The following is a 20,042-nucleotide window of genomic DNA, read 5'->3' as shown; positions in this document are numbered from 1 at the left end:
GTATTTTTGCTCACATTGTATAAAATTGCTCTTTTTTTTTTATCCTCACCTGAGGATATTTTGTCATTTATTTTTAAATAGAGTGGGAGGGAGGGAGAGAGAGAGAGACAGAGAGAGAGAAACATCGATGTGAGAGAGACACATTGATTGGTTGCCTCCCACATGACCCCAACCAGGGCCGGGGACCAAACAGAAACCGAGGTATTTGCCCTTGACCGGAATCAAACCCATGACTCTGGTCCTTGGGCTGATGCTAAACCAGCCAGGGCAGAAGTGCTAATTTCTTATACATTTTCATATTGTTGGATTTTCTAATCTTTACATGCATGTTAGTGAAAATTGTTATATTCTAATTTGTATTTCACTAATTAGTGGTAAAGGATATCCTTATGTATATTTATTGGGCAGTGAGTCTTTGAATTCTCTATTCCTTAATATTTGGTCATTGTTTCTTAATTTATTTCTGAGAGTACTTTATATATTGTGGATATTAACTCATTTTGGTTATATGACAGTTTCTTTTGAGCTTTTTGTTTTTTTAACTATGTTTTTATTGAATTTTTTAGAGAGAGATAGAAACATTGATGTGAGAGAGAAACATCACTCATCTGCCTCCTGCATGCCTCCTACTGGGGATGGAGCCCACAACCTAGGCAAGTGCCCTGACCAGGAATCAAACCATGGGACAACACTCAGTCCACTGAGCTACACTAGCTGGGCTCATTTGAGCTTTTAAACTTACTAAATTTTGCCCGGCCAGTGTGGCTCAGTGGTTGAGCATCAACCCATGGCACCAAGAGGTCGCAGGTTCGATTCCCGGTCAGGGCACATGCCCAGGTTGTGGGCCCAATCCCCAGTGGGGGGCATAGATGGCCAGTCGATGTTCTCTCTCATTGGTGTTTCTCTCTTTCCTCCCTTTCTCTCTCTCTAAAAAATGAATAAAGAAAAAAAAATTAAAAAAAAAACTTACTAAATTCTACCGCATGTAGAACTAAAAAAAGTGTTTTGTACAATGTGATTCCTAAACTTAAGCAGAATAAGTTTTCTGGGATCAGTGTTCTCTTCTAATTTCAGAGGGAAAGTAGCTTTGGTGTGGGCAAATTGAGGGTTTTTCCCAAGGGTAGTTTTGACTCTAGACAGTATGGTAAACATAGTCTAAATCTTGGTAAGATGCTACTTTAATGTCTGTTATAGATATTTCCACCAAGTCTTGATTTCATCTCGTTTATGTTGTCTTCTTATATAAGTCTTATTTTTACATGGTCAAAATTGTCATTTTTTTTCCTCTCTGGCGTTTTAAATTTTATTAATTAATTTACTTATTTATTTATTCATTCATTCATTTTTCCTCACCCAAGGATACTTTTCTATTTTATCATCAGAGAGAGTGGGAGGGAGGGAGAGAGAAACATTGATGTGATAGTCACATCGACTGGTTGCCTCCTGCACAACTTGACCAGGGCTGGGGATCCCGGGATGAACTGCAACTGAAGTGCATGCCCTTGACTGGACTCAAACCCACGACTCATTGGTCCACAAGCTGACGCTCTAACCACTGGGCATAACTGACCAGAGCTCCTCTGGTTTCTTTTTTTTTCTTTATTGATTTGAGAGAGAGAGGAAGGGAGAGGGAGAGAGAGATAGAAACATTGATGAGAGAGAACATCCATTGGCTGCCTTCTACATGCCCCCCACTGGGGATTTGGCTCACAACCTGAACGTGTGCTTTGACCAGGAATTGAACTGGCGACCTCTTGGTGCATGGGTTGACACTCAACCACTGAGCCACACCAGCCGGGCCTCTTTGGCTTTTTGATCTTGCAGGTTATGATTAGCAATAATTCCTTCTTTTGTATTCCAAGATTAGTACATGTTCTATCACCTTTTTTTGTGATGCTATTGTTTTTTATTCCACAGTAGTATAATATCTCAGCCTTTTCATTAGTTTGAATATATTTTATTTTTCTGAAACAGTTCTACCTCACGGACAATGAATTGCATTTTTTTACTGTTATATATTCCTCATTTATGCCTTGTTCCCAATAAACTTAAAACCAAGTAGAATTAATAAATAATTTAGAACCCCAAGCTTAGTAGCAGATCATATAGGGAAATGAGAATTGTGAGAATCACCACACACACACTATTGGAATTCTTGTTTTGTTGTTGTTGTTGTTGTTGTTTTAGGTACGTGCTTCTAGTGGGAATCGAACTGGGACTCTGGTCCGCAGGCCAATGCTCCAACCACTGAGCCAAACTGGCCAGGGCCTATTGGAATTCTTTTATGATTAATTACATCTGCTAAAGCAGATTTTTTAGCTTTGAGAGGAATGTGTCTGGAGAGTACGGTATATAAACAGCCACATTCATGAACTCTGCATTTCATGGTGTCATAAGTAGAATCGCACTGTGGCTTTGGGCTGTGTTTTTGGGAACATAAGCTAAATGGCTATTCCTGTGCAGCTTCTTGTGAGTGATAGAGATTCATACTCATACCTCAACAGAAGTAAAATTCCCTATAACATAGGCCTTTGCTTACCTCATGAATAGTTGACTAGAAATATGAAATGTACAAGTACAAAAGATTTTTTTTTGTACATTTAGATTTTAAGTGGTTAATCAGTATAAAATATTTTATATTATTCTTTGACATGGGATATTTTTCCCCCTGATGTGCTCAGACGAAGGAACTCTCCTTAAATCATGAATGTATCAGTTTCTTTTTCATAGTTATATTAACTATTAGCATTATCATTGGTAGTATTATCATTAGTGGTTACTTAGAAGTAATAATAATAATAATAATAATATTTTAGTACTTAAAATTTTCCATGAAGTTGTATGGTTAAGGGTACAGCTAGTATCATTCATTGTTATACTAAGATATACATAGATAAGTCTACCCCATGGTGATAGATAACATAGATAAAATTAAATTCTAAATTTTATTAGAAGGTCTCAAAAGGAATATCATTTTCACTTTATTGAGGAGTTTCTACGGTCAGTATTACCATTGTGCCCCCCTATATCTTCTTTAGCCTTATGATTCCTACACCTAATCATAAATACAGCATATTTCATAAATTGACATTATCATACACCAGAATGTCCCTAGTAAGTCCTTTAAGCATAAAGAACTTCTTGTCCATAATATAAGACAGATCTGGATAAAATGCATATGTTTCCCTTGATAAATTGTAACAGTATGCAGGTCATTTTATGAGAGTCCCTTTCCAGGTCACCTGAAGCTCTCAATGTCTTTTTATTATTTTGTGGCTTATTGAAATATGGTAGTATTTAGAATGTTTCATGGTTCTTTATCCAGGGCTGCTGCAAAGGTGAGGAAAATACACACGCATTCAGAACTGAAATTTTAATCCACTTTATATATTTGGGTTTCATCTAAGTTTGGGGTTGGGGGGGTGATAAAGATGTGTTTGCTACCTGGAAAAGTAAAGAGTCCTGAAATTTGGCCATTAACTATGTCTTTTGAGGGAGTAATATAACTTAGTTTTTCTTGGAATTTTCACCAAATTCTAATAGTTTAGAGCCTAGTCCCTGTTCCCGAATGGGGCTTTTAAAGGCTAAATAATCTTATTACTACATTGTTGTATTCTTGTTAATAATGAGATTGGACAGTTAGGGAATGTTTTGTTCATTTAGTAGTCACCCTCACTCACTAGTTTATATTGTATGAATTTTCTGAGTATAAACTTTCTATTCCTTTTTTGGTTATAATTTCAAAGCAGTTCCCATTTGACATTTTTAACTTCCAAATGTTACATCTTTGAAATGATTTTAGTGATTTTCCTGGTAACTCATATCTCTGTCAAGATGTATTGATGCATTAGTAGGAACTTAAGATCTTCTAAATTACCAATAACTTTTTGAAGAGAGGGGGATGGAGATCTTTCAAATAATTTTTGGCAGTAATTTATTCTAAATAACTGAATTCTCCCTGTTTTGTACTTTAAAAATCACTGTTGACAAGATCCATAAGCAAGAATCATTTGGTTTTAATAAAACATTACAAGTTTCTGCGATGGGTTTCCTTCTGGTGAAAATAAATTCTTATTCTATCCGATCTGTTTCATGCTAAAACTTGATTCGCTTCAGAAACTTTATCACAAGACATTCAGCTTTTTTTTTTTTATTGATTAATTTTTGTTACAGATGATTCTCCTTTTCCCCCCCACTGATTCCCCCCTCCCCCTCCCCTCTCTGCCCCGTCCCCAGATTGTTGTCCATGTCCACTGTTCATGCATACATGCGTATAAGTTCTGTGGTTCATCCCTCCCCCACCTCCCCACTCCTTAGGGGATTGTCAGTCTGTATCCCGCTTCCGCGTCTCTGGGACTACCCCATTCCTCAAACTGTTATGTTCATTATATTCCACAAATCAGTGAGATCATATGAAATTTGTCTTTCTCTGTTTGGCTTGTTTCACTTAGGATGATACTTTCCAGGTCCCTCCATGTAGTCTCAAAGGAAGACATTCAGCTTTTTATAAAACAAAAGTCTGACATAGTTTTCATGAGATGGAATACTTTAAAGTGTTACTACTTTTATTCAATGAAAATATATTGGTTTTGTTTTTTTATTTTTATTTTATTTTATTTTTTTTGGTATGTGCCCCTAGTGGGAACCGAACCCGGGACTCTCTGGTCCACAGGCCGACGCTCCAACCGCTGAGCCAAGCCGGCCAGGGCTGGGTTTGTTTTTTTATAGTTTAGCTTCTGTACGTCAAAAAGATGACATTGAGTATTTTGATTTGCAAATACTGAAATTTAAGGAAAATTAACTTTAATTCTTACAAAATCTGTTTTACTATAGAGCAGTTGAGAGCCCTGGATGTACTGTCAGATGCACTGAGGTTTGAACCCCGGTTTCACCATTTACTACATTTGTGACATTAAGCTGAATTTAAACCTTTACTTTTCTCATCTGTAAAATGGGGATAATAATTCCTATTTCCAGGCTAATGAAGATTAAATGAGATGATACTAGTTATTATATAGAGTATTAGTATCTACCAGACATCTACTTGCTTAATATGTATTTTGTTTTAAATGTTAGGATAAATATTTAACTATGTGTTAACTATCTCATTATAGTTGAGGAAACAACACAGAGAGATTAAATACTTTACCTGTAATGTATAATGTACTCAGTACAGTGCCTGGCATATATTTACTATTTACTGTATTAGCTCTTTTGTTGAAATGAGTGGTCAACAAATTATGAATTTCCAAATGTATTATATTTTTAAGTAATTGATCTCTGGTATAACATTCAAAGAATCTTCTGTGGCGCATTTTTCTTTCCTCTTGTCTCCGTAGCTCTTGGTGCTGGACAGGCTTCTTTGTTTGGGAACAACCAACCTAAGATTGGAGGGCCTCTTGGTACAGGAGCCTTTGGGGCCCCTGGATTTAATACCACGACAGCCACTTTGGGCTTTGGAGCCCCCCAGGCCCCAGTAGGTAAGTGTCAGTCACTTTAGAAGGCTTTTCTCAGTTTATTTCTTGCTAATACTCAACTTGCTGATCTGATATTCCATTTCATCTCTGTTGCACCCCTACCAAAGCAGTATATGGATACATGTCATTGAATAATTATGTAGTTCAGAAGGACTTGTAGGAGATCATAGTCTTCCCTGCTTCCCAATTCTCAGACCTACTCACCCAAAGAAACCACTTTTATTACAGCTTTTAATTTATTTGGTAAATAATTAAGTTTATATTTTTGAATGATGTGCTTATATTGCTGTGTTTTGCTGTATTAAATATAAGTAAATTAAAATATTTTGTTGTTTTTTATTTTTATTTATTTATTTATTTTTACCCTCACCCAAGTGTTCAGACATTTTCCCATTTTTTGTTCAGACAGAGCAGGGGGTGGGAAAGAGGAAGAGAGAGAGAGAGAAAAAATTGACTTGAAAGGTACACATCAGGTGGCTGCCACCCGCACGCACGACCCAACCAGGGCCTGGGACAAACTGCAACCGAGGTACATGACCTTAGTGGGAAACGAACCCGGGTCTCTCTGGACCGCAGGCCAATGCTCTCACCGCTGCCAAACTGGCCAGGGCTGTTGTGTGTTTTTTTTTTTGGTATGTGACCCTAGCGGGAACCGAACCTGGAACTCTCTGGTCCACAGGCCCACACCCCAACCACTGAGCCAAACTGGCCAGGGCGTAAATTAAACTATTTAATGATAGATGAAAATTTAGCTCATTTATCAACTCTGTTCTTTATTTACTTCTCCCAATATAACTGTTTAGTAAATTCCCTGTTTAGTTTTATTTATTGAAGTGTTTTTCATACTTCATTCATTTATCTTTATTGATTTTTTTTTTAATCCTCACCCGAGGACATTTTTTGTTCAGATAGAGTGGGAGGGAGAGAGAGGAAGAGAGAGAGAGAGAGAGAGAGAGAGAAACATCGATGCAAAAGGGACACATCGAGTGGCTGCCACCCACACGACCAACCAGGGCCGGGGACAAACTACAATCAAGGTATGGGCCCTTGGCCGGAACCGAACCCTGGTCTCTCTGGACCACAGGCCGACGCTCTAACCGCTGCGCCAAACTGGCCAGGGTTGAATTTTTTTTTTTTTTTTTTAAGAGAGAGAGGAAGGGAGAGGAAGAGAGAGATAGAAACATCAATGAGAGACTATCGATTGGCTGCCTCCCACATGCCCCCCCACTGGGGATTGGGCCCACAACGTGGGCATGTGCCCTGACTAGGAATCGAACTGGCGACCTCTTGGTGTATGGGTCAGTGCTTAACCGCTGAGCCACACCAACCGGGCTACTTTATTTGTTTAAATACCCCTTTGCACTTTTTACAATACCTGCCTGCCACATTTATTATTCTAATTTAAAATTAAAATTTTAACTTAAATATTTTTTAAAAGAAAATTCTGTTCTACCAGAAAGGAAAAATTGATACCACCGAGCATAGATAGAGCAAGATAGATGAATAGAAGTTTTTCCAATACTATCTTAATTCATGTACCACATTTTGAGAAGACTTTGCAGTTTTAACCTATGTCTTTATATTACTGTTTTTACTTCTGTCAAATAGGGGGTAATATTGACTCCCCTTAATCAAATAAGAATATTAGTGCCCTTCCTTCCTTACCCTTCTCTTTTTCTCATTATTTTTGCCATCTTTATATTTTTATATTGATGAAGTATAGAACACGTTCTGTCTTAAATTATTACCGCCTTCTTTTCTTTGGTTAAAGCATAAAAGTTGCAGATGAATACAACATTTATTATAACTGTGAAAACATTGCTGCCCAGCCAAGTACACCTTTCCCATATATCTTTTCCTGAGATTTCTGATTCACTTTTCTTTCCCCCTTGCATTACCAGCACTTATCACCTTCCTGAAGTAGTCCAAATTCTTAAGGATGGTATCTGGATTTTTTTTACCCCGGAATACTTCATTCTTTGATCCCTGTACCCTCTGCACCAATATGAACCCTGATTATTCCCTAGATCTTCAGTATTGCTCTGGTATATTCTCTTCTCGTCTATTCAGTGTTCAGTGCTGTGTCCTGGGTATAGGGTTTTCCTCTTTATTTCTTGAGTTTTCTGAAATGTATATAAAAGGTCAACTTTGACTACTTACAGATCTGCAAATAATCTTCATTTTTTACACATTAATGTTATGGAATTCTGTTGTGAAGGTAATTTGCTCTCAGAATTTTTACTGTATTCTTTCGTGAACTAATCATTACTGATGAGAAGTCTAATGCCTTTCTGATTTTTGAGACTTGTTCTCCCAACTCCCACAAACATTTAGGATTATCCTTTTGTCCTGAAATTTCAAGGATGTGCTTAGACCTTTTCTATCATAATGCTTGGGGTTTTTTTTTTTTAATTTTAAGCTCTATTTCTTCTTTCTAGGAGATTTCTAGTTATCTTCTAAATCATCACCTTTTTGTATTTTTTGTTGTTGTTCTCACCTGAGGATATGTTTTTATTGATTTTTAGAGAGAGAACATTTATTGGTTGTCCCTCTGTACATGCCCTGATCAGCGATCAAACCCAAAACCTACGTATGTGCCATGACTGGGAATTGAACCCACTACCGTTTGATGTGCAGAATGACGTTCCAGTGAACTGAGCAACCCAGCCAGGGCTGTATTTTTATTTTTAACGTGTAAGACTTCTCTCTTGTTCTCTGAAAGTTCCATTTTGAAAGCATCTGGTTCTTAGATACAGTTTTTTCTTGAAACTGAATTTGTTAATAGGCATCAAGAATTTTTTAATGCTAAGGCTGATTCTGTAGTGTTTGCACAGGTTCTTCTGCCTCTTAAATCTTCAGGATTATTTTTGTTTTGATCTTACTCTTTAATGAGTGTTTACTTTTTCCATTTATATTCAAGAATAAAATAATAAAAGGCTCACTGGCTTCTGTGGGTATGGGTAGAGCCTGTTTACCAGCAGGCTTCAAATTTTTTTTTTTAATCCTCACCCGAGGATAATTTTCCATCTATCTTCACATAGAATAGAAGGGAGGAGGGGTAGAGAGAGAGAGAGAGAGAAACATCAATGTGAGAGAGATGCATTGTCTTGTTCTTTCCATGTGTCAACTTAGTTTTATCAGTGGCACACACTAATGTTTTGGCCTCTCTGTTGAGCATCAGGAATTAGGAGGAGGATGAAATAGTTGTTCTGTATATATTATATTTTCTCATCTATTCATTTGCTACTTTTTTATTCTTTGTAGTTATGTGTTATATAGGTATTTTTCAGGTTTTTTTAGCCATAGGTTTTATTTAGGTCTTTGGAGGATCAGAGGTGAATTAGAATTCTAACTGATCTCTGTGTGAACATTAGAATCAGCTTTATCATTAAAAACATTAATTTAGGTTGTTTTCAATAGAAGGTGGTAGCATAAATATTGTAACCTGCTCTTCCATGTTCCCTGCCCCCCCCCCCCGTTTTGTTAAGCCTCATAGGAGGATATTTTTCTATTGATTTTTTTTTCTTTATTGTTTTCAGAGAGAGAGGGAGAGGGGGAGAGAGAGAAAAACATCGACGAGAGAGAATATCGATTGGCCACCTCCTGTATGTTCCCCACTGGAGATTGGGCCCACAACCTGGGCATGTGCCCTGATGGGGAATCACACCGGCGACCTCTTTGCTCATGGGTTGATGCTCAATCACTGAGCCACACCTGCCGGGTTTTCCATTGATTTTTTACTTTTTCTTTTTTTGATACTTTGTTCAGATAGAGTGGGGGTGGGGGAGAGAGAGAGAGAGAGAAACATCGACGTGAAAGGGACACATCGAGTGGCTGCCACCCATACAACCCAACCAGGGCCAGGGACAAACTGCAACCGAGGTATGTGCCCTTAGCAGGAACCGAGCCTGCGTCTCTCTGGACTGCAGGCCGATGCTCTAACCGCTGAGCCAAACCGGCCAGGGCTTTCACTTTTACTTTTTTTTTTTGGTACGTGCCCCCAGCAGGAACCGAACCTGGGACTCTCTCGTCTGCAGGCCTTTGCTCCAACTGCTAAGCCAAACCAGCCAGGGACTCCATTGATTTTTTTTTTTTTAAGAGGGTGAAAGAGAGGGACATCAATTAGGTTGCCTCCCACAAGATCTGACCAGGGCCAGGGATCAACCCAGGCATGTGCCCTTGACTGGAATCGAACCTGCCAGCAGCTTTTTGGTCCTAGAGCCTCGCTTCCAACCCCTGAGCCAAACAGGCCAGGACGTAACCTACCATTTTTACTTGGATAGCTTTCTGAATGGTTTTTAATAATCTCATCTTTTTTTTTTTTTTTTAACTTTTTCCATTACAGTTTACAATTAGTATTATTTTGTATTAGTTTCAAATGTACAGTGTAGTGGTTAGACAACCATATACTTTACAATTCGTTCCGCCTGTTATTTCCAGTACCCTCCTGGTACTGTACAGTTATTACAGTATTATTTGACTATATTCCCTATGCTGTTCTTTACATTCCCATGACTGTTTTATAAATTACCATTATGTATTTCTCAGCTCTTTGACCTTTTTAACCCAGTCCCCTAACATCCCTCTTCTCTGGCAAGTATTCCATCTTTTTTCAAAGGAAATTAAAAAAATTTAAATCTTAATATTACAGTTACATGCATTAGTGTTACTGTCCATTTAAAAGTGGTCGATTGACACTTAGAATGTACATTTTTGTATCACAGAATCTTAGTTGGAAGGTACTTTAGAGTTTTTGTGAGTCCACCCTTCTTGTGGGAGTCCCTTACTTACCTTAAAAATGTCAGTTAAGCCCTGGCCGGTTTGGCTCAGCGGTTAGAGAGTCGGCCCACGGTCCAGAGAGACCCGGGTTCGGTTCCCGCTAAGGGCATGTACCTGGGTTGCAGTTTGTCCCCTGCCCTGATTGGGTCATGCGGGAGGCAGCCACTCGATGTGTCCCTTTCACGTCGATGTTTCTCTCTCTCTCTCTCTCTCTCCCCCTCTATCTGAACAACAACAACAACAAAAATGCAGGAATGTCCTCAGGTGAGGATAAAAACAAACAAACAACAAAAAAAAAGTCAGTTAAGCTGCCTTTCTTACATTTCAGTCTAGTCCATTGTTTTCTTCAGGTTGTTTCGAAACCAGAATTTGCCTTCAATAGTATTTATATCCTGTGATTCTACTTTTGTCTTCTGAAGCTAAGTAAAACCAGTCTTCTACAATTTTTTTTTGCAGAATCTCATTGTCTTCTAAATAAAGTATCATCAGTGTCTTCTGTTCTCAGAAGACTTAAATTTTAAACATTTTCCTGTCCCTTTAATCATTTGGTCATGATGTAGTTTTTCAATAAGTTTTCAAATTATTATGATCAGAATTGAATATAACAGCAGTGGTAGCTTATCTAGTGCTTACTCTTCCTTAGTCTCTTACCTTATTTTTGCTAATGTATCTACTCTGTTTTTCTGTATTTTTAAATAATACAGTTACAATAGAGAAGAGTTCATACTTAAACACACAAATAAAAACATCCTCACTCATTTTTCTAATTGTGTTTGAATTTGTTAAAGGAAGTGTTTATGCTATGCTTTTGAGCAAACCCAGGTGGGGTCACCTGTACTTGTTAAATGATGAGATCAGCTGGTACAAGTCAGCTTTTTCTAATGAGTAAAATTGACTGTGAAGTAACAAACTCAGCAGTGAATATTAGAGTCCTTTAAGAATATTTAGGTTTTCTTTAGTCTCCTTTAATAATCCACAGAAGAACACTGTGCTGATACTGTGTGGCACTGTGTACCAGATGATACTTTTCTACATTTGTTTTCTCACATGTAGTCTTAAAATGGGTTTAAGAACTTTCTGAATACAGATGAAGTACTGTATGCTCTCTAAATTGACATTTCCTTTGGGTTTCACAATCCTGAGCAAATTTGCACTCTTCTTTAAATATCGCCCTACAATGTTTTAGTATTTAAAGAATACATTTGATTTGAAGACAGCATAATTTGACTAAATTTGTCATAAATTTAGTTTCAGCTCTCTGTTCTGGGTTTTTTATTTTTGCTGTTGCTTTTGTGGGTTTTTCTTTCTATTGTATTAAAAACTTCAGAATGTTTTGTTTATGATACTCAATGTGTATTGTCTTATATTTTAGCTTTAGCCTGTTTTAAACATTTATAAAAGAAAAGTGTATTTGTAGTTCTAAAATGACTTGTGATTTGATTTTTTTTGTCAGTCTTTTTAGAAATATTTATCTTGCAAATTGGTTTTTTCATCAACATACAATTCAGATAGAATGGGTTTTTTTGTGTTTTTACTGTGTACAATTGTAGATTATTGTTCCGTGTCTGTTCCCTAAATTATCTGTATCTGATGACACGTTTGTTTCTACACTTTGAAAGAAAATTAGACTAATTGGGTGATATATTTTCCTTTCAAGTTTTATTTCAATGTAAGATGAGTATTAAATATAAATAATAAACCTATAAGGATGCCCTTATAGCCATTTTTATTTTTATGTGCTACCTCCTGTATTCTTAGTATACATAAATTTTTTTTAATTCCTCACCCAAAGATATTTTTCTACTTAAAATCAGATAGAGTGGGAGGGAGAGAGAGTGAATGACAGAGAGAAACATCGATGTGATAGAGCCACATGGACTGGTTACCTTCTGCACGACCCAGCCTGGGCCGGGACGAACCAAGGTGCGTGCCCTTAACTGGAATTGAACCCGCGACTCATTGGTTCGCAAGCCAACATTCTAACTGCTTAGCCAAACCAGCCAGGGCAGTTACATAACATTTGTAATTCTGAAATTTTTACTTATTAATTGAAATCAAAGATACTGTCTTATTTCCACAATGAAACACATTGTCATTTTTCTTAATAAGTACTTAACCCACCGTGTAGATGCATCATGATTTTTACAACTGTTAATGTTGGACATGAAATGTTTCCAAGTCTTGGCTGTTACATAACATTCAGTGAACATTTACATTTTTAAAAATTTTGTTTCCTGTTTAATTAAATACTTGGGTTAAATTTCCATGCTTGAAATTATTAGGATGAAAATATAAAAACAGTACTTGCTATATATACTGTCATATTGCTTATTTTAGACAGACTAAACCAATTTGTAATGTTTTTAAAGTCAAAGACTATTTTTATATAACTGTACCACTGACAGATAAAGAGGTAGGTATAAAAATGTATCCTCAAGGTTGTTCTGATTTACCTCTCTTTGATTATTAGTAACAGTGAAAATCTAAGCAAAATTTTATGTACGTTATCTCTTATGAAATGCCTCTCTATAGCTTTGACCCATTTGTTATGTTAATTTGATTTTTTGCTCCTCTGCTTCCCCCCAATAATGCCATTGAGTGAATCTGAGCATTTTGAAAGTCACATCTTCAAAAAGAGTTCTGAGTTCTCTTGCTATAAATGCACTGGATCCTTAGACTGAAGTCTTGCTTTTTCTTTTCTTTTTGTAAAAAGCTTTGACAGATCCAAATGCGTCCGCTGCCCAGCAGGCTGTTCTCCAACAGCACATCAACAGTCTAACATACTCACCTTTTGGAGACTCTCCTCTTTTCCGGAATCCCATGTCAGACCCGAAGAAGAAAGAAGAGGTAAATTTAAGGATTCTTCTGTAGAATTTATTCTCAGAGACGATAAACTAAACACGCAAAATATAATTTCTTATGTATAAAGCCTAAGCAAAGCTACGTGTAATTAATTTTTTAAGACACATTTATTTACGCATTTCACTAGACCAGGAGATAAATTATTTTTGCTATTGGAAGGCAGCATGACAAACAGTGAAATGAGCACTGGACTGGCGGTGAGGGTTGTGACTTTTTTACATCTCTGAAATAAGGCAAAATAGTTGAGCAAACTAAGGCTCAGCTCCGACAGGCTAATTTTCCAAAATCTTAAAGCTCATAAGTGGCAAATCTTTTCTCCTGGTTTCTACATAGCTTTGTCTTAATCTTTTATGCTCTAATGGCAAAGAAATGATCTTTCGCTCACTGGTGTGCTATTAAAAGCATAGCGTTTAGTCCGTTTTTTGTTGTTGTTTTATTGAATTTATAGAAGTGGTATTGGTTAATAAAATTGTATAGGGTTCAGGTGTGCAATTCTACAATATATCATCTGTATATTATATTGTGAGTTCACCACCCACAGTCAAATCTCCTTCCGTCACGATTTATTCCCCCTTTACCCTCTTCTACCTGCCTCCCACTTCCATTACCCTCTGGTAATCAACATATTGTTGCCTGTGTCTGTGAGTTTTTTGTTTTGTTTTGTTATTTTTGCTTAATCCCTTCATCTTTTTCACCCATTTCCCCAAACTTCCCCTCCCTTCTCATGACTGTCAGTCTGTTTTCTGATATCTATGAATCTGTTTCTGTTTTGTTTGTTAGTTTGTTCATTAGATTCCAAATGTAAGGGAAATATTATTTGTCTTTCTCTGACTGGCTTATTTCACTTAGCATAATGCTGTCCAGGTCTATCCATACTGTCACAAAAGGTAAGATTTTTTTTCTTTTTTATAGCCCAGTAGTAGTCCACTGCGTAAATGGACCACAGTTTTTTTTATCTACTCATCTACTAATGGGCATTTGGCTGCTTCCAAGTCTTGGTTATTGTAAATAATGCCGCAGTGACAATAGGGGTGCACAGTCTTTGGTCTGTTTATAGACTGAGAAATTGGACATGACTTTTTGCCTCTCTGGATGTGTTTCCTCATCTGTAAAATGGGAATAATAATACTCTTCAGTGTTTAGAGTTTAATGAGATAATGCAAACCTGGCTTATAGTAAGTTGTTCAGTGTACAGAAATTATTATTTAGTCATTTTTCTTTCAGCTTGTTCTTAAATTAACTCTGTAACCAGATATAATGTGAAGCAAAATATGAATTTAAGGTGCTGTGTAAAAGTAAGTTGTGATTAGATGAAAATTACAAGTTACTCATGCAACATAATTTTAGATGCCTGTGTATGTGCTAGTCCCTGTGTTCGGTACTGAGGATACAAAATAAAAATAAGAATTTATTTTTTGAGAATTTGTTATCATCTAGTGAGGAAAATCAGTCCTGTATGTGTTTAAATTTACTGTAACGCAGTATTGTGATGTATGCAATAATAGAGGAATCTGTCAACTGATGAATAGATTAATGAAATATATATCTATACACTGAAATATCAGTAAGCCATAAAAAGAAGACAAATACTAATGCTGTAAGTAGATACTATACGTACTGTAATGTGGCTGAATCTTGAAAACATTATGTTAGCTGAAAGATGCAATGCAACACAAAAGGCCTAATGATTTCATTTATATAGAATATCTAGAATATCCAAATTCATAGAGACAGAAGGTAAACTCATGCTTGTTAAGGGATAAGAATTGGGAGCTGTGGGGTTTCTTTTTGGAGTGAGGGAAATGTTCTGGAGTTAGGTAGCAATAATGGTTGCACGTCCTTATAAATATAATAAAACCACTGATTATATGCATTAAAATGGTGACTTATGTAATGTGAAGTTTATTTTAATAAAAATTAAAATATAAGAAAAGGAAGAGTATAGATTCTTGAGTGAGTTTGGTAATACTTTTCAGAAGAGGTAACATTTAACTCTCTGTATGTGTGTAGAAGTTGGTAGATCTGGTCAAGACATTCCAAGAAAAGGCATAGAACTGTAAAAGATCACAAAAAGATCTGGGAAGGTTCTTTTTCTTTTTATTATTAAATCTTTATTGTTGAATGTAAAATGTATTACAGATGTTCCACATTTTTCCCCCATTGACTCCCTCCTCCCCACTCCCGCCCCCCTCCCGCCTTTTCCCGCACTATTGTCTGTGTCCATTGGTTATGCATATAAGTTCTTTGGTTTATTTCTTCCCACCCCCACCCCAACCCCTTTCCCTTTGAGGTTTGTCAGTCTAGCAATGAATTTGTACTTCTTAATCTCTTCACCTTTTTCACCCATTCCCCCAACCCCCCTCCCCTCTGGCAACCAACAAAATGTTCTCTGTATCTATGAGAATGTTTCTGTTCTGCCTGTTCATTTTGTTTGTAGATTCCATTGTTGATAGATATGTATTCATTGCCATTTTGTTTGTTCATACATTTTATCTTTTTCTTCAAAAAGACCCTTCATCATTTCATATAATAACGGTTTGGTAGTGATGAACTCCTTTAACTTTTTCTTGTCTGGGAAAGTTTTTATATGTCCATCGATTCTAAATGACAGCTTTGCAGGATAGAGTAATCTTGGTTGTAGGTGCTTGCTTTTCATCACTCTGAATATTTCTTGCCACTCCCTTGTGGCCTGCAAAGTTTCTTTTGAGAAATCAGCTGACAGCCTAATGGGTACTCCCTTGTAGGTAACTAGCTGCCTTTCTCTTGCTGCTTTTAAGATTCTCTCTTTGTGTTGAACCTTTTGCATTTTGATGATGATGTGTCTTGGTGTGGGCCTCTTGGGGTTCATCTTGTTTGGGACTCTGTGCTTCCTGGACTTGTATGTCTGTTTCTTTCACCGAGTTAGGAAAGTTTTCTGCCATTATTGTTTCAAACAGGTTTTCGATTTCTTATTCTCGCTCTTCTCCTTCTGGCACCCCCAAGATGCGAATGTTGGCACACTTGAAGTTGTCCCAGAGGCTCCTTACACTATCCTCATTTTTTTGGATTCTTTTTTCTTTTTGCTGTTCTGATTAGGCGTTTTTTGCTTCCTTATATTCCAAATCAATGGTTTGCTTCTTGGATTTACGTACTCTACTATTGAAGCTGTGTAAATAATTCTTTATTTCAGTTAATGCCTCCTTCAGTTCTGACTCTGCATCCATAATTTCTGACTGGTCCTTTTTTATGCTCTTGAGGCCCTCACTAAGTTCATTGAGCATCCTTAGAAGCAGTATTTGAACTCAGCATCTGTCCGGTTGCTTATCTCCCATTTCGCTTAGTTCTTTTCTTGGGGTTTTCTTCTGTTCTTTCATTTGGGTCCTGTTTTTTTGTCTCCTCATTGTGGCTGCCTCCCTGTGTTTGTTTCTACGCATTACTTAATGAGAGGTACAGGGCTAGCTGAGACCAGATGCTGCCCTTTTGAAAGAATTTAGGAAAAGCCTGAAGCAGGATCCAAGACCGGCCAATCCTGTGGTTAAGCAGCTGGCAAGAGCTTGGGTGGGCCTGAAAGTTGGGTGGGGTGGGGCGGGGCCTCAGGGAGTCACCAGGGCGGGGCTACCAGTGTGAGCCAGGTTGCTGGAGTCCCAAATGTGGCAGGTGTCTGCCGCCCCAGGGAAGGGCTCACCAAAGCAACAAAGGCCTCTGATAGCAGTTTGTCCTGGAGAAAGCTCCCTCTCCAGTCCTCGCTCCAGTCCCAAACAGCTCAGTTCTTCCCTGTATATCTCTGGTGCCCTTCTAGCTGCCTCCCCTCCAAGCTTAGAGGGAGAGAGTCCGATAAGTCCGTACGCAGTCCCTTTATGGAGCTGCCTGGGGCTCCAGTCGCTTCAGCTTCCTTGAGCCTCAGTTCCTCAAGAAGTTATGGGGATTCTCTTCCTGGCACTGGAACCCTGAGTGGGCACCTGGTGTGGGACAGGGTTCATCCCCTCAGTCCTCAGGAAGGACCTTCCCAGCCGAGGTGTCCTCTTGATTTTTATTCGCCACACATGGGTGTGGGACCAGCCAGTCTCGCCACCGGCCGTCGCGCCTCCACCCCTCCTACCAGTCTGGATGTGGCTGCTGCTTTAATTCCGTAGTTGTAGGACTTCCATTCAAGATGATTTCAGGAGGTTTTGAATGATGGTTGTTCTGTAGTTTAGTTGTAACTTTGATGTGGTTGTGGGAGGACGCGATACCGCGTTTACTTACGCCACCATCTTGACTGGAAGCACTGGGAAGGTTCATTGTTACTGAAGTGTGTAACAGTCTGCATTGTGAAGAAAAGAATAAATTGTGACATGTTTTATGTTAGACATTGTTGTTTCTAATGTTGTATACTATATCTGGTATATACTATTAAAGAAAACAAGTGTATACACCATCCTGAAGATGCTATAGAATCATAGTGAAGGTGCCATCAAAATCAACCTGGAGTCTTAATTTAGTTGTGTGTCTCCTCTACTAACTTAATAATTTCCTCAAAAATCAGGGAAAGTAATTTTATTATTTTCATTCGCAGAACTTAGTGTTTGATTCATGGTATTATCAATGTTTGCTAAATGATGGATAAATAGAAGTGAATATCTGTCTATTTCAGAGTGATTTGGACTGCATAGAAGTTGAACATGAATTCATAGCGCTGCCACAGTTTTTCTTGAAGCATAAGATTTTTGTTTTAATTGAAAAATAATTTTCTTAGAATGTTTTTGATACTTTGTTTTCTTAAAATAGAATATAAATATTGTCATACTTGTTTTAGGAAAAAATTACTGTCCCTGTTCGGTGTGACTCTGTTGGTTGGAATGTTATCCCATATACTGAAAGGGTTCGATTCCTGGCCAGGGTACATACCCAGTTTGTGGAGTCGATCCCTGGGTGGGGTGTGCATGGGAGGCAGCTGATCAATATTTCTCTCTCAGATCGATGTTTCTCTCTCTTGCTCTCTGTCTGAAATCAATAAAGAATATATCCTTAAGGAGGATTAAAAAAAAGAAAAAAAAATTGCTGTAGGCTATTCTCTTTTGTAAGATGAAGAGAAATGCACAAAGTATATTAATAATATGTTAGTACATTTTGATTTACAAACCTCTTCAAGTGCAGTATCTCAGTTACATTTTAAAGCATGTCAAAGTTTAAATGGGGTCTGGCGAGATGAGTAAAAGTCAATTATGGAGAAATAAATACAGTTCCATAGCATTCACACACACACACAACTCTAGGTGTTGACATTTTTGTGTTCTGGACGCCATGACTTCACGGGGTGAATGAGAGAGATGAGGTTTTCACTCTGGTCTTCTGATTTTTAAGACCAAAACCATAGATTTGAGTTAAACCAGAATTTTCCTTGATGCTTTTGTTTTTCAGAGATTGAAACCAACAAATCCAGCAGCCCAGAAGGCGCTTACTACACCCACTCATTATAAATTGACACCCCGCCCTGCCACCAGAGTCCGACCAAAGGCTTTACAAACAACAGGCACAGCCAAGTCACATCTCTTTGATGGACTGGATGACGATGAACCATCCTTAGCCAATGGAGCATTCATGCCCAAGTGAGTTTACTTTTGTTAACATAAATTAAATGTAAAATACAGAGTAGGACAAAAGTAGGTTTACTGTTGTAAGTACGTGAAACAGTTTATTCCTGTATTATTCATTAATTATTGTATTTTCCATACAAAACAACTGTAAGCTTATTTTTGCCCCACCCTGTGTTAATATAAACTAAATATAATATGTAATGATTTACTTAAATATGCTACAATGTTATACAATTTTAAAAAATTATTTTTTTCTTTATTGATTTTAGAGATAGAGGAAGGGGGAAAGAAATATCGGTAAGAGAGAATATCACTTGGCCGCCTCCTGGGTGACCCTCACTGGGGATTGGGCCCACAACCTGGGCATGTGCCCTGACCTGGAATCGAACTGGCAGCCTGTTGGTACCTGAGTTGATGCTCAACCACTGAGCCATACCAGCCAGGCCAGTTTTTTGTTTTAATTTTTTTCTTTATTGATTTTAGAGAGAGGGAAAGAGAGATAGAAACATCGATGAGAGAGAACATCATTTGGCCGCCTCCTACATGCCCCCCACTGGGGACTTGGCCCATAACCTGGGCATGTGCCCTGACCAGGAATCGAACCAGCGACCTCTTGGTCCATGGATCTATGCTCAACCACTGAGCCACACCAGCCGGGCTATGAGACACTTTTTTTTTCTTCTTATCCTCACCCAAGGACATTTCTCAATTTTTTGTTCAGATAGAGTGGGAGGGAGGGAGAGAGAGAGAGAAACATCTATGTGAAAGGGACACATTGAGTGATTGCCACCTGCAGGACCCAACCAGGGCCAGGGACAAACTGCAACCCAGGTATGTGCCCTTAACGGGAACCAAACATGGGTCTCTCTGGACTGCAGGCCGACGCTACACACCCAGACACTGCCTTTTTAAACAGTAAATACTTTTCCAATCAGAGAAAAATGTTTTTTTTTGGGCTTTGAAGAAAAAGTGGGAATTCATCAGTTTCAGTTCTTTGTGTATGAATGATAAGTTAAAAAATTACCACTCCTTTCTTTACTTAAAGGTATGGTGCCCTGGCTGGTGTCACTTAGTGGTTGGTGCGTCAGCCCTCGTGCTGAGGGGTCTTGGGTTGTTTTTGGGTTTTGTTTTCTTTTTTTTTAATCCTTACCCAAGGACATTTTTTTTATATATATATTTTGTTCGGAGAGGGGGGGGGGGAGAGAGAGAGAGAGAGGGAGAGAGAGAGAAACATCGACGTGAAAGCGACACATTGAGTGGTTGCCACCCACACGACCCAACCAGGGCTGGTGACAAACTGTAACCGAGGTACATGCCCTCAGCGCGAATCGAACCTGGGTCTCTCTGAACCACAGGCTGATACTCTAAC

At 38.1% G+C, this 20,042-nt stretch overlaps 1 protein-coding gene across 5 annotated transcripts in view; it reads left to right on the top strand.

Moving 5' to 3' along the window:
• NUP98 (nucleoporin 98 and 96 precursor) overlaps window positions 1–20,042 on the top strand; it is a 121,218-nt gene that overhangs the window by 45,918 nt on the left and 55,258 nt on the right. For all 5 annotated transcript variants that reach the window (XM_036259063.1, XM_036259061.1, XM_036259060.1 and 2 more), the window contains exons 12-14: window positions 5,340–5,480; window positions 12,970–13,103; window positions 18,498–18,685. In XM_036259063.1, the coding sequence (XP_036114956.1) occupies window positions 5,340–5,480; window positions 12,970–13,103; window positions 18,498–18,685 (463 nt within the window). The remainder of the gene's footprint in view (window positions 1–5,339; window positions 5,481–12,969; window positions 13,104–18,497; window positions 18,686–20,042) is intronic.

Source organism: Molossus molossus, unplaced genomic scaffold, assembly GCF_014108415.1.
Source record: "Molossus molossus isolate mMolMol1 unplaced genomic scaffold, mMolMol1.p scaffold_m16_p_13, whole genome shotgun sequence".
Classification (NCBI taxonomy): Eukaryota; Metazoa; Chordata; class Mammalia; order Chiroptera; family Molossidae; genus Molossus; species Molossus molossus.
This window is presented reverse-complemented; position numbering and strand designations above follow the sequence as displayed.